General features: G+C 39.0%; 1 protein-coding gene across 2 annotated transcripts; it reads right to left on the bottom strand.

Annotated features, from left to right (window-relative positions):
• Nucleotides 1-821: 821 nt before the first annotated feature.
• Nucleotides 822-12,216, bottom strand: LOC131227376 (uncharacterized). 2 transcript variants are annotated; one of them, XM_058223164.1, is made up of 6 exons: nt 12,111-12,216; nt 5,106-5,180; nt 4,962-4,993; nt 4,517-4,758; nt 2,278-2,514; nt 822-1,068 (listed from the first exon to the last, which is right to left on the bottom strand). In XM_058223164.1, exons 2-6 carry the CDS (start codon nt 5,156-5,158, stop codon nt 1,060-1,062), a joined length of 573 nt encoding a protein of 190 aa, XP_058079147.1. In that variant the 5' UTR covers nt 5,159-5,180; nt 12,111-12,216; the 3' UTR covers nt 822-1,059. The 2 variants fall into 2 exon arrangements, with proteins under 2 accessions (XP_058079147.1, XP_058079148.1); XM_058223165.1 differs by having other exon boundaries at nt 12,084-12,156.
• Between the last annotated feature and the right edge of the window lie 2,464 nt (nt 12,217-14,680).

The raw sequence follows: 14,680 nt of genomic DNA, 5'->3' as shown, positions 1-14,680 counted from the left end.
GAGGTGTGCTTGGTTTTCCAATTACACCAGTGAATGGCTAGAAATGGGTAATGATTACTTCTGTAATGGTGTGGTGACATCACCTACATTTGACTGCCATGATGAGTTTGCTGCCATTATTTGTTTCACCCAGAAATTACTGTAAAAATGGTAGTTTTATCATGTAAAAATGAAATTATTTCAATTCTCTTAACTGTTCCTTTTACAAGTGCACATGACTTTCAATTTCTGAGCCATAATTCTTGTTTAAACAAACACCAGGAAATGATAATGATGGCTCATTTACTTTATACATTACCGTTGTAATTGGAAAACCAAACACACCCTAAGGAATTGCCCACATGGCATACAGGTAATTCAAATTAAACAATCCAATTTCCGTATACAGGTTTAGATGTGACATGAGCCAAAAATTACAGTTGTTTGGCTATCTTGCTATCAGATTCGCAGACAGTTATTGAACGGTTAAAATGAAAAGTATCTAATGGTCTTACTTTAACAAATAAGTATCCACAATTAGAGGTTACGGTTGTGAAACCAATTGATTTTTGGAATATAACTTGGCGACAGTGAGTTACACAGTTTAGCGGGTGCAATTTGAGTTATTGTGCACTGCGTGTACCATTTTAAAGTGCCTGCATTTCAAGCATCATTTGCAACCGGAGTATCAAATAACTCCCCAAAAAAAAAAAAAAAATCCAAATGCAAGAAAGGTGGGGTTTTTTTCTTTTCTTTTCTTTTCTTTTTTTCTTTTTCTTTTTTGTGCAGGTTTAAAGTTCTTGTATAACTTTCTATCAAGTAGAAATCAATCACCGAGCAGATCAGGATAAGCCAATCAGTTCAGATATTAGAGTTCTCCTGTCTCTAACACTAGGACTAGTACAATAGTTCGAACTTCGAAGTCAGCAATTTTAATAGATAAAGACAGTCATTTTACACACAGGGTCGTACCGAATGCATAGACGTAATGATGTCCGCAGCGGATGCATTGCCAATTCCTCCGGAAATGGGGCAAGAGACCTCCAAGGCACAGGTCATCTACAGTTCTTTTCACCATCACTATGCCTTCTGCAGTCAGTGTCAGGTGGCATGAGATATGCAACATGAAGGTAAACTAAGAATATTGTGCCGGGCCTGTTTGGATAGGGTGAAAGGGGTTTCCCTTATGGAAATGAAAAGGTTTTCCTAATGAGCCAGTTTCACCTAATTATGAATGCAGACTAACCATGTTAATATGTTTCCCTTTCCACCTTTTGCATTGAATAAAACTTCCACCATCTCATTTCTCCAATTGTAGGGAGGAAAATGCTTACATGCCTCACCTAGGTATCTACCAGGATTACTTTCTCTAATGTGGGGGAAACAAGTTAACATGCATGAAATCCATCCCATCCATCAGGTATACCACCCCCTATTTGGCTTTGATCCCAAAAATAGGCTAATTCAACACTCAGGCAGGCCACGCCATAAAATATACCCAAAATCTCTAAATGCATGTGGTATTCCCACCTGCGTTATGGAATACTGTGATTTTTGGTATTTCTTCCATTCTAATGAGGCAAGGCAGATTAATGGATTGGATGGCACATAAACATAATTGTTGTGGACCACCATACCATGGGTATGTCTGTATGTAATTTTTAATTTATTTTTTAATATGCCATGGGTATGTATGTAAATGTCACAATTGTGTCAAGCTCCACAACACAGTTGGAATTCCATAATTTTGCATGTCAATACCAACAGATGAAAGGAAGTGAAAATATATTTCCATTAAAAAATGTTGCGCAAACCAAACAAGTGGAAGAGAAAAGGAGATCCAATAGATTTACCTAGGTAATCTAGGTTCTTGGTTTCGCCCACCCTCTCCATTTCCTTCTCTTGGATTCACCACGTCCAAACAGGCCATAAAGGAAGAATTATAGGGGGTCCTCATGAATCGGGATCCAGATGGTGTTCTAACACCCAGTAGGTGAAAGTGGGACCCAAGTTTTACTAATCCAACCGTTGATTGAATGGTCCCCAATTTGGACAGGGTATGCCTTGATGATCTAAATCGAAGTCCTGCCACACTGTTGCTATGTCATTTTCCTTAAATGTCTATTTGTAGGCCAATGCCATAGATGGTATCATCTTATCTGGAATTCTGGGGGCATCTCCCATCCATTTCTTGGGCCCATTAGTTCAACGGTATGGAGGTTCAGGCATGAGCTCCAATTGTTTAGACTACCACAAATAATAATAATAATACTCTTGAATAGTAGAGTTGATGGTAACCTGCATAGGAAGGTACAGTTTGAATTCCGGAGGAAGCTCTTCCTCTGAATAAAGGCGGTCAGAGAAATATATCCTTCTCAGGCGGCAGTTTGCGTGAACTTGGACCCGTAGAGTCTCAACATAGTTCGTGCCGTAAGCCCTTCTTGTAAGGTCAGCAAGATTCAACTGGATCTGATTCCATCCCTCATCTAATCTAAGCGGCATGGTGCAGATAAATGGCTTCACTCGTGTCACAGCCTACACAAAGAGAAGAGTCCAATAAGTAGAGGTTACTTTCACACCTGAAGGCTACAATAATTACATTTGATGTACAACGTGTACTAAATTCATGGTTTGCTGTCCTAAGCAAGGTATTCAATAATGGTAAAGGTGGCCGTATTGGCCAGCCTTATGGCCACTACGGCCCTGTAACGTTCAGCATTTTTTTCAGAGGAAGAAGATGTATGAGCCCTGTACCGGACTGTTACTAGCCCATGTTGGTCCATTGCAGCCCCGTATCGGCCTGTAACGGCCACAGTTATGGGCCTCTTTTTTTTTAATAGCCGTTACAGCCTCGTATTGCGCAATTGCCCCCACTGTTACCCTCACATAATGGTTGTTACACAACTGTTTTTTAATACCATGTAAGTAAGGCTTCATTCAGACTATACTTTGTTTTTAGGTTAAATACTGCATTTGCCTCTATCTCGATAGTCAAGTTGTTTTGTGCGGGTGGTGCAACCTGGTTATCGAGTCAATGAGATCTCGACACCTGAGTCGCAAAAACAAAAATGGACACGAGTACACCACAAGAATATTTGACTAGAGAAGAAAAAATAACTTTATTGAACTGTGAAGAGCTTTCTTCTGTTAGAATAACCAACCTCAGTCACTTTGGGACTGACTTGTTTTTAACAGAGACTGAAGATTTAGAACTTCAAGGGACCCCCTCACATAATGGTTGTTACGCAACTGTTTTTTTAATACCATGTGATGTAAGTAAGGCTTCATTCAGACTATACTTCGTTTTTAGGTTAAATATTGCATTTGCCTCTAGCTCGATAGTCAAGTTGTTTTGTGCAGGTGGTCCAACCTGGTTATCGAATCAATGAGATCTCGACACCTGAATCACAAAAAAAAAAAGGGCATGGGTACACCACAAGAATATTTGAGTAGAGAAGAAAAAATAACTTCGTTCAACCATGAAGACCTTTCTTCTGTTAGAATAACCAACCTCAGTCACTTTGGGACTGACTTTTTTTTAACAGAGACTGAAGATTTAGAACTTCAAGGGACCCCATTCAAGAACCATCTGGATCAGGTGTTTGGGGCCATTGAATGAAGCTATCTCAGTTATAGTGATGCAGCCCACGGCCCATTGCAGGGCCCAACATGTGCTGATTTTGAACTGTTTATTTATAGATTTCAGGTCTAAATATCAAGATGTGCAATTTATTATCTATCGAAAAATGTGGGGAGCTGATTTTAAAATATGATTAAAGATATGGGGAGATGTGATCAAAAATATGGGAGCTAAATGTGATTGAAGATTTGGAGGATTATTTCCTAGATTTGCTTTTATTATTATTAGGTTTTTACCATCTTAGGTAAATTAGATTGATTTGAAATCAATCTCTTAGTTGGGGAAATCAACATTGAAAATTCATCTAATATAAAAAGAGGGGGTGTGGTAGGAGGTAGGGATTCCAAAATTTTCTACGTGTGAGTTTTTCTTAAATACTGAAGGAAAAAGTTTGATATAAATAAACTATTTCTCCTTCTCTAATCAAATATTTATGTGGGTGTACTCTTGTCCATTTCTTTGCTATTTGGGTGACGAGGTCTCATTGACTCGATAACTAGGCTGCACCATATAGCTCACACGACAATTAAAAAGATATTGATAGCCATGAACCATGATTATATTAAAGAATTTACATCGAATTAAAAGCAGATACAAGGCCCACTACAACAGCATAAAAGGATAGGATTACGAAATCAAAATCACACTATAGTACATTGATTATTCAAAAGGTGTATATGACCTAAGTTTGTGATCTTATTTCCCCTTTTGAGTATTCTTCTTCAACATTGACGTCCAAAAGATAGAGCTTACAATCCTTCTAGGTATTAAAAGAATTTCATCAAAAAGGATGTCTAACCATCAATAATTCAGCAACTGCAATATTGTTGGTGGCACGAAGTAAAGTATAATAACATCATCAAAATCAACAGCTAGACATTTGACAGACTTACACACTTGAAAATTCGAAGCTCTGAAACGCCGTCGAACATTCTTATCATCCAGCACTTGTATCTCAAATGTGAAATATTTCTTTAGATTCTTTACGATCATAACCAAAAAAGGAAGCTTTATACCAAGAGTTGCAGCAGGATCTGCCGGACATGTAATATATGTTGACTGCACATTTGAGCCAACTATTTCAAGGACATTGGACTGGATGTCTTCATCCTGTGGCCGTTTGATCTGACCATTGACAACTGCATGAAATCCAAGCAAAATGATGATAATTGTGGATCATGGATGGGAGGTTTTACATGCGGGTAATGAAGGGAAGGTTTTATGATTAGAAGAACAGATCCAACCAGAAGACTTCATACAATAATGTCTAGCAAGCAATTCACATGTTCATAAAAAGGTTACAGCAATAACGACAGTAAAAACAACAGGGAGAAGTGCAAACCTTCTTTGTCCCATATTTGTAAAGGCTTGCTCCTGTCAAAAACAGAAAAAAAAATAAAATGTAAGACCACCAGTGGATGAGATGCGAATGTGTAAACTAGAACATTAAATGACTCAAAGAATAAAAAATGAGAAAGAAACATACCCTAGGCTGTACAGAATGGATAAGAACCCAGATTGAAATGTATTCTTAAACATTTTCAAAAATAATCGACTTCAGCTGCAAAAATAGAATGTAAAATGCATTGGAATCAATTCTTGCTGGTGACAAAACCGATGCCAAAATTTTCTTACATGCATCCATTCAAAGCTGATATCAGATTTGTCACAACTCATAACATTGCTTCAACCAATGAACAGATTAAAATTTGAAAATGCTTGAGAGTCAATTCTAAGTTCAAGAATTTTTTATCCACTCAATAAATAACAAATTACATTATCTTTCAAAAAAAAAACAAATTACATTGAAATCAGGAGTAACCTCAAAGCTTAAGATACAAATGAGCTTTCCTTACCTCCATCATTTAGAATAACTGGTCTCAGGGACCATTATGACATTTTTTCTACCTGAAGAATGATACAATATGACTCTTCTGCATCCCAGTACGATGCTCATGTATTAAACCATGTACTTCTCAACACACACACCGTGTGAACCATCTGATTATCAATTCTAACTGTTCACCATGGTTTGTGGGCCCACTAGATACTTGTATGGCCCCAAAATGGATCTGATTGGATGATTGTAACCATCTAATCAATAGATTTTGACTGTTGAATGCAGACTTTTTTTTTAATCGGTAAGTATAGGGCTGGCAATGGATATCCCTTCACCCAGTTACCCGACTCAAGAAAATCGGATACAGAGACGAGATTTTTACACGATTCAAAGCATTTTACCTGATTATCCAATTACCCGACTCCTAAGCAGGCCAAGTACGGATATTTCCATATAGGTATCCGTTTTCCCAATTGCTCGAGGGCATTTTCACAAACTCAACTGGTGATATTTTTAACTAAAATATAAAATACTAGTATATGATATTTCAAATTCGATGGTGTTGACCAAGATTCACATGGATGATGATGTTGATACTTGATACGGTGACCATGTTAATTGACTTTATTGGTAAGTTTTGTATAAATGCTTTACCTTGATATTAGCTAATTAGATCTTTGCTAAGCCCACATGCGTGCGCAATAAAGCTCATGTACACACCAAATAAGAACCAGCATGGCACAATAGGTCTGAGATCCAATCAGTCCATAAAAAGGCACCATTATAATGATGCCCTAGCTCAAGAATCAGGTTGATCCACCATTCAGGTGGGCCATAGTTTCAAAAACAAATTTAAAGCTCTGAAAAAATTGGATGAAGTTAATGAGTCCTTTCTAGATTACATGCTACAAAGATTGGGTTTTGGCTCAAAAATGGAGAATGTGGGTTCGTTCTTGTATCTCATTAGCCAAATTGTCAGTTCTGATTAATGGCTCTCCATTTGGTTTTTCCAAATCTTTGGGAGGCCTTGACAAGGAGATCCCTTGTCCCCCTTTATCTTTGTAGTGGTGGCAGAAGCTTTAAGCAAAATACTGTCTCAGGGCCAAGATGAAGGTCTCTTTAAGGGCTTTTGATTCCTAACTTTCCATTGCACATTAGTCATTTCCTGTTTACAGATGATACCATCCTGTTTTGTGAAGCTTCTGATTCCAATGTGCTGAATCTGAGGATTGCCACGAGATGGTTCCAGGTAGTTTCTGGTCTAAATATTAATCTTTCAAAAAGTGAACTTCTCGGAGTAAATATTTCTCACGACAAAATCTTCAAATTTGCAAAGTTGTTTGGGTGTAATCCAGGTTCTTTCCCATCCTCTTACTTAGGCCACCCTCTTTGTTTGGGCAAACCCCCTCTTCACTTGTGGGATAAAGTAGTAGAGTGAATGGAGAGAGCTCTCCCCATGGAAAAACAAGACCCTGTCCTTGGTGGGAGAATTACGCTAATCAAACATTCTCTCTCCAATCTCCCTGTCTATTTTCTGTCCCTTTTTAAATGTCCTAAATCTGTGATTAATTGTATCAATAGATTAATATGGGACTTCCTTAGGCAGGGGGGAAGCTAAGGGCAAGAAATTCCACTTATTAAATTGGTCTGAGGTGTGCCATCCTATCAAGGAAGGGGGAGCAGGAATCAGACAGCTTGATTCTGTCAATAAGGCCTTCTTAGGCAAATGGGTTTGGCATTTTGGCATGGAGGAATCCAGTTTGTAGAGAAAAGTTGTGGAAGCCAGGCATTGCACCTCCAAAGAGGGATGGACTCAGGTTTCTTCCCTTTAAAGGGCTTCCTTCTTATGGAAGTCGGTGGCCGCAATGGCCTTTTTATGTTCTGTGGTTACAAATTCTCTATTGGAGAGGGAACCAAAATTAGATTTTGGGACAACATTTGGTGTGGGCCTGTGGGGACACCCCTTTATGCACCTCCTTCCCTAGATTGGCAAACTTCTGCCCAATCGAAACCAGTCAGTTGCCCAATGCTATTCCTTCCAAGAGTTTGGAGGAGTTTGGGTCCCTCCTTTGTCATAGGAATTTAAATGATTTGGAATTCAATGACATGCTGATTCTCCTTTCCCGTCTGAAGGAAATTCAGCCAATCCTAGGTCCACAAGACTTTCTAGTTTAGAGATATGGCAAATCCGAAGCTTTTTCAATCAAGTCCTGTTACTATGTTATCACGGGAGAAGGCTAACAAGGAGAAGAGTGCCGTATAGCAAAGGTTTGGACCTATGGAGCTCCTACGAAAGTTGCGGCCTTTGAGTGGCTTGCCGGGAGAAATCGGATTCTGACCATTGACAATCTGCACAAGAGGGGGCTTTGCCTTCCTAATGCATGCCCTCTTTGTCTGAACTCTGAATGCAGAGGAGACAATCGACCACTTGTTCATCCATTGTCCTTTCTCCACCTCTGTTTGGTCAGGCATCCTTCGTCTGGCCAATATGTCTTGGGCGATGCCCGTTACGATAGAATCTCTTTATCGTTCTTGGCACTTTAGAGGGATAGGCTGCATGAGAAAGTCAAGATGGAAGGTTGCAGTGCTGGCTATTTGGTGGGCAGTTTGGTTAGAAAGGAAAATAGGTGCTTCCGTGATGTCATGTCCTCCTCTGAGGGTGTCTATAGCAAGGTGATGTTGTATACAAGGGAGTGGGTCCCCTAATTGTTGTGTGGATTCGGGTTCTAGTTGTCTTCGGGGAGTGGGTCCCCTGTTTGTAGAGTTTGTTTTTCTCTCTTTTTTGCTTCTGTTGTTGTTCTCTTTTTTGTTTTGGCCTTTGGGCCCTAATAATATTTTCATCTTTCAAAAAATAAAAATGGCTGAAAGTTTTCTAACCCATGCACTTGTTTCCAATATTAGGGTCCACATGCTGATTGGACCATATTTCATTTTGGGAAAACATGTAAGAAGTGGGAGCAACCTAATGGATGGATTAGATCTCACATATACGTGCAATGCTTATACAAGTTTTTTTTAACGTGTGCACTAAGCAAAGTTCAGCTAATTACGTCATAAAACTTGTTTTTTTAGGTACTTTTTTTAACTTTATTGGGTACTTACCTTTTTAAAAAAAAAAAATTAGATATCAGTCGGATATCTGATTAGCTAACTATCCCACTTACATCCGACTTCTTTGAGCAACTATCCATATCCAAACTATATCCGACTTCTTTGCACAATATCTGAATCCATATCCAATGTCCAAGTCACGTACAGATATTGCAATATCGACCAGTTTATAACCCAAGTAATGTTTTTTTTTATTACGCCTGTAGGAGTTTTTTGCTCTCATTGGCAGTCCCAAGTTGCATCGGGTTGGCAACCGGCATGAAATTTTTAACATGACTTTTATCATGAATCCTGACAAGAACAGCGCAACAAGATTCGTGTAGCTGGCCCCACTCCCTAGTTACTTGGGATAAGGCTGAACCTAGGACAATTACAAAGCTAATGCATCACAAAGAAGAACAGACATATGGCACTTGGTTTCATTCATCTTCAGTAGGTTCAAAAGATGAATACGATGTGAACTCACCAATGAAACGACTCAACCCCATAACTAGCAGAAGAAAAGCAATCTAAAGCCTCCATTCGGTCAGGATCTAATAAGACGTTTTACAACCTTACATATAGTTTTGCTTTATTAGAGCCTTGAGCCCTTTTTAGAGAGAATGCATGTGTTCTTGGGACCAAGTGTGATGGGGTGATTTTTCACACAAGGAAATGTGCACGCCAAGCAAAGGCAGGTTGATGCAAGTTGTGCAGGGGCACGCATGCACTCGCACCCACATGTTTGTGCACTCTTGAATTGAGTGTATACCCAGCAATTTTCTTTTTTATTTGATCTTTACAACTGTTATGCCTACTATAATTCCGATGGGAGCATCGAAGGACCTACATGGGTGTACCAGAGACGGAGATGATTACCCACATCAGCACAGCTTTCTTTGTGAATGGGAGACGAGTTTCAGATGGGGCCTGTTGGGCCATTTTAAAGACCCCACGTGCATTGGACGTGCATCAAGAATACCTCACTTTAGGATAATGCATGTGGGACGCTTAGGAGACCATTTTAGTCATAGGAGTTTTATTTCGTGTCAATCCGACCATCAGATCTTGTCGATCAGGCCATCGAGCCGCCAGATCTTCCAAATCCGGGTCTTTTGGACTCTAATCTTGCTTCTTTTATGTTTTTTGTTATATTTAGGATTTATTTAATAGTTGATATTGATAATAAGTGTTTTAGTTTTATTATTATCGATGATGAGCCATTTTACTTAAGTGAGTGGCATAGTTGTAATTATTCCGAATTTTTAATTATAAAAGCATAGGGGGGTGGAGGTTCAACCTTAGTGGTGTTATTGAAAAGAAAGAAAAAGAGAGGGAAGCTCTCTTGTGTGAAGGAATTTTCCTCCTTGTGTTTTAAAGTTTGTGAGAAACCCCAACTTCCAATTGAACTGTGAAAGAGTAGAGGCTTGTTTGGTAATGGATCTCGCAAGGTATATTATTCATCTTTCTTTTCTTCAAATGATATTCTTATTCGTCTCTTGTCTTCCTCTTTGCCCTTCCATTACAACCTTTTAAACCCATCAAAATCTCTCTCTCTCTCTCTCTCTCTCTCTCTCTCTCTCTCTCTCTCTCTTCTACTTTACTTAGACACGTATGGGCCTCTGTTTGGGGTTTTTCCTCTTTGATTTTCCTCTAAAACTCCCTAATCCCTAGATCCTTTGAATCCCTAAAAACCTCATTCCTAAATCTCCATCCATGAATACAAAACCCTAATGAAAATCTAAATTTTTGTGAAAATTTTCCCAAACTAGAATTTTGCTTGCATCTTTGTCTATCCATGTGGTTGTTGCACTACCTACGCTAGATTGGAAGTCCTTATTTCCAAGTGGGCCACTCTTGAATTATTTTATATTTTTCTACACCACGTATGTGATAACCTAGGATCTTCGTGTTATAAATTTGAATTTACGAATCTATTATGTGAATATGTTTGATTTCACATGTTGCTTGCTGAAATTAATGTGTAATTGATCTCTCATCTTGCATCCTCGAATAGTTTCCATCATCCTACATCAAATTCCCAACAATCACTTGGTTTCATATTGACCTTTGTGTAAATCTCAGTTCCTCCTTCCCTCCCTATCTATCCATCTCTATCTATCTATATGTATGTCTGTGTGCATGTTTATTTTGTTCTTTCTTTCCTCTGTGCCATCTAAGCAAATAGCCTCCAACATTGTCCATTAGCTCCATCTGGAAGAGCAACCAAAGTTGAATAAACTAGGGAGTGGACTATTAAGTCCTGGGGGACTTTATATCATGAGACCCATTGAGTTATGTAGAGCAGCAGTAGGCCTAAAGGTATCAACCTAGTCTTTTAAAGATATTTACATGAGAAGAATTATCCAATACAACATGTATGCATGATAATGCGACACCCATTCTACCATAAATGTCAGTCCCACTTTCATTTTGCCCATGTCCCAAAATTGCACATGTGTAATTGCAAACTTGTAAAATAGGGCATGACAATAGGCACTTGTTCTTCGAACGGGGTGGTCTGTCAGGTGTTTTCCATGTTGTCTGAGTGGGAGCATTGATGTTTGTTCTGTTTGGGTAGGGGTTTTGCATATTCTTTTCTTTTCCACTTGTTTGCTTTCCCTTTTTTCTTTTTTTTCTTTTTCGTTTTGTCTTGTGTAGTTCATCATCTTTCAAAGAAGAACAATGAACACGTGAAAATTATGCCTTTCCTTTGGTTGACAAGATTTTCTCAGAACAATATAGGCAATAATATGCGGGCAACAGCCAAAATCCATTGAGGTAGTTATAATCACCCAAGGAGATCCATTTCCAGGCCATACACATACCTAGGTCACTATCTTTAGGGGAGGGAGAGAGCAACCCGGTTGTGTTTGGCCCTTGTTCAACGAATGTTGCCAGCTCCATCTTCTTCGGTACTATGCATACATGCACCTCAGCGGTCTGATCAGAGATAAGTCTGATTCCAGCAACCACTTTTTAGCAATCTAGTTAGGTGTGAGGTAAACCTGTTGCCTGCTACTTCCTGTTCTTAGCAAACCCAAATCTAACAATTGCTAAGATCACCAAGAGAGGTGGACCCCACCTTTCAGAAGAGCCATTATGCCGTCTAATCAATACATAATAGCACCGACCCCCCTTTTTCCTCTCTATTGAGATCCCGAAACCCTATTTTTGCTAAATTCAAGCAGAAAACAGTCACTAACACATTGAATCTGTACCAAACAGCTACCGAGATCAACGAGAGACATCCGCAATAGGAACTACGCAACCATAAAGCAAGAGTCCGATGAAAATCTATATTCTCCGAGCTGTCAACTAGAAATCTTCTAAAAAAGGAGAAAACTCAAAGCATGATTGCAAATCGAATGCAGAAAGAAAACAAAAACCAAAGCCCTAGATTTTTGCCATATCAAATATCGTGGATTCTGATGCAAAAGAGATATCATTCGAGAGGCGGGATCGAGTTTTTCCAGAAAAAAAAAAAGTCCGCCTGCTAATCGAATGCGGATATGTGGAAAATCAAAACCTAACCTTAAAAGAGAATATACAAAATCGCACCTTTTCTTCCCTTTCCTTTTTTTACTTCTGCTGCTGAGTTTTTCTTCTTCACAGAAAATGCCGCAGCCGAAGGGGATTTATTAAATCCGGAAGAGGATTGCCTATGGCTCTCTGTGCCCGGAGCTGTGTGGGGCCCATAGAGATGTCCGTGACAAATCCACTCCGCCCGTCTGTTTTGAAAGCTGAAAATCAGGGAGATCCAGAGCTTATGTGGTCCATATCACACGAAACAATGGGGATTGAACGCCTGGTGGTGACAAGAAGTTTTGTATCAAGATGATATTTGTTCACACTGTTTATATAAGTGGTAATAATTCTATTTAGGTTTTGGATGGCATATAAACATCATGGTCAGCTCCCATAAGGTTTCAATAGTGGACGTTGTTGTTCCTACTGTTTTGATGGTGTGGCCCACCTGAGTTTTAATTCTGCTCGATGTTTGGAATACGTTGTTCAGTCTTTAGAAACAGATGGGCGGAGTGGATTTGTCACAAACACCTCTATGGACCCACGAGCCCTGGCCGGGGTCGCAGGCAATCTAATCTGAGCTACATAGGGGAGGTGGGGGTCTTTCGGCACCATAGATTTGGGGGGATACAAGGGAATTTGTAATCCCTTATCGTTTGGCACCGTAAATTAACGGGGTTTTGAAATTTAGGGAGTTTTTAATTCCAAAAAACCAAAGGAGTTTGAAATTGGCATTGAAAGCTTGGATTATATCTAAAATCCTTTCAAGAGTAGCATGCGTGGTATGTTTGTCACCGGACTATTAATCTATTGGACATGGCCCACTAATGATATCTCAAAATACTTAGATTATTAATTGCATCACTATAATGACTTTTATACATCGATCAATACCCTCCAAATATTGTCCATGTAAATCAACGGTTAGAAATTGTTGGTTAGTTATTAGGATGTAATCTTGTGCTTGTGACACATCCAATGCTTCGAATTTCATCATTTTCAAGCAAAGTAAATATTTCAGCAAGCTTATTACAATCATTATGTCAAACATTACATGCATTGGTTAAATAGATATACTAAGGTTGATTTAGTAATTAAATTCAAACTTTTGCTCTCAAACTGGCCCATACTCTTGCGCCGCCGGGTAGAGGTCAAGGGTTCGAGTACCCATAACTGTCAGAAAAAAAATAAAATAGAGTTGTCTAATAAATTTGGAGAGTGTGCTTGATAGGTTGCACGGACTTGGATGAAATGAAAATACAAATTTCAAGTTCATTCAAAACTTTTATAGCCTCCAATAAATTATTAATGATGACCATCCAATCACCACTGTTTATTGAGGTGCCATACATATGAGATATTGGTCAACTTCATTTTCTAGCCTATGCTCTAAAATGATCTCAAAATTTTGACGCCATCATAAATTATATATATATATATATATATATATCATAATGGCCCATAAAGTATCGTTGAATAGCCATGCATCAGTGGTCAACTGGTGGCCACATAAACAAACTAAATTGTGGAACCCATCATCATTAAGACGGAAAATAATCACATGCATTTGAAGGCCGGTGACCACTGGTGGCCACATATAAACAAACTAAATTGTGAAACCCATCATCATTAAGACGGGAAATAATCACATGCATTTGAAGGTCGGTGATTTCAGAACCCTAGAACCATAAGCTCTAATGGGGCCCACCATGGCCTTCATGTCGCATACATTTTGTCCTTCAAATTTATTGCCTGATTCAAAAGTTAATTAAGCCACATCAAAATAATGGTAGAGATTAAATGCTCATCATTAATAATAAAGTTGTCGATAAGCCGAGTTGGCCCGTCCGGTTTTCAGGTTCCGCCGAATTTATATGGGAAGTGGAGTGGTTGGTGTACCTCACACCACCTGTAAGGTGATGTATTGAAGTCAACAAGTTCCGTGGGTTTGATCATAAGGTATATTTTATATCCAAACCATCCATCCATTTGGCGCACTCGTCTTAAGGCTTGAGACCAAAAATAAAACAGATCTAACTATCAAGTGGACCACACTGCAAAAAACAGTGGGGGTTGAATGTTTACCATTGAAACCCTTTTTGGGGCTCACAGGAGTTTTGTATCAATATGAAATTTGTTTTTCCTCTTCATTCGGGTCTTTGTGACCTTATGAACAGATTGGATGGAAAATAAACCTTATGGTGGGCCCTACGAATTGTTTAATGGTGCAAGTCATTATCTTTGCTAGTATTTGTGGTGTGGTCCATATGATCTTTGGATATGATTCATTTTTTGAATAATGCTCTAAAATGATCTCTAAAAATAGATGAACGGTATAGATATAATAAATACATCACGGTGGGGTTCATAAAACTTTGATCTCCTTTGAACTGTTCGTACAACTCAGAGATCGAGGAGCGCCAGTGCTCGCCTTCGCACGACACGTGCCTACAGCGGCTATATAGCTGGTGTGTGGTACACCAGCCAATCTGCTTCCCTTTATATATGGCTTTGGCTGAAACACTAAACATGGGGTGGGATAGGCTGCATATAAGAAGCCTTTAACCCAGCCTCAACCTAAATCTATTTAGGATTTTAAGGGC

This window comes from Magnolia sinica, chromosome 15, assembly GCF_029962835.1.
Source record: "Magnolia sinica isolate HGM2019 chromosome 15, MsV1, whole genome shotgun sequence".
Classification (NCBI taxonomy): domain Eukaryota; kingdom Viridiplantae; phylum Streptophyta; class Magnoliopsida; order Magnoliales; family Magnoliaceae; genus Magnolia; species Magnolia sinica.
This window is presented reverse-complemented; position numbering and strand designations above follow the sequence as displayed.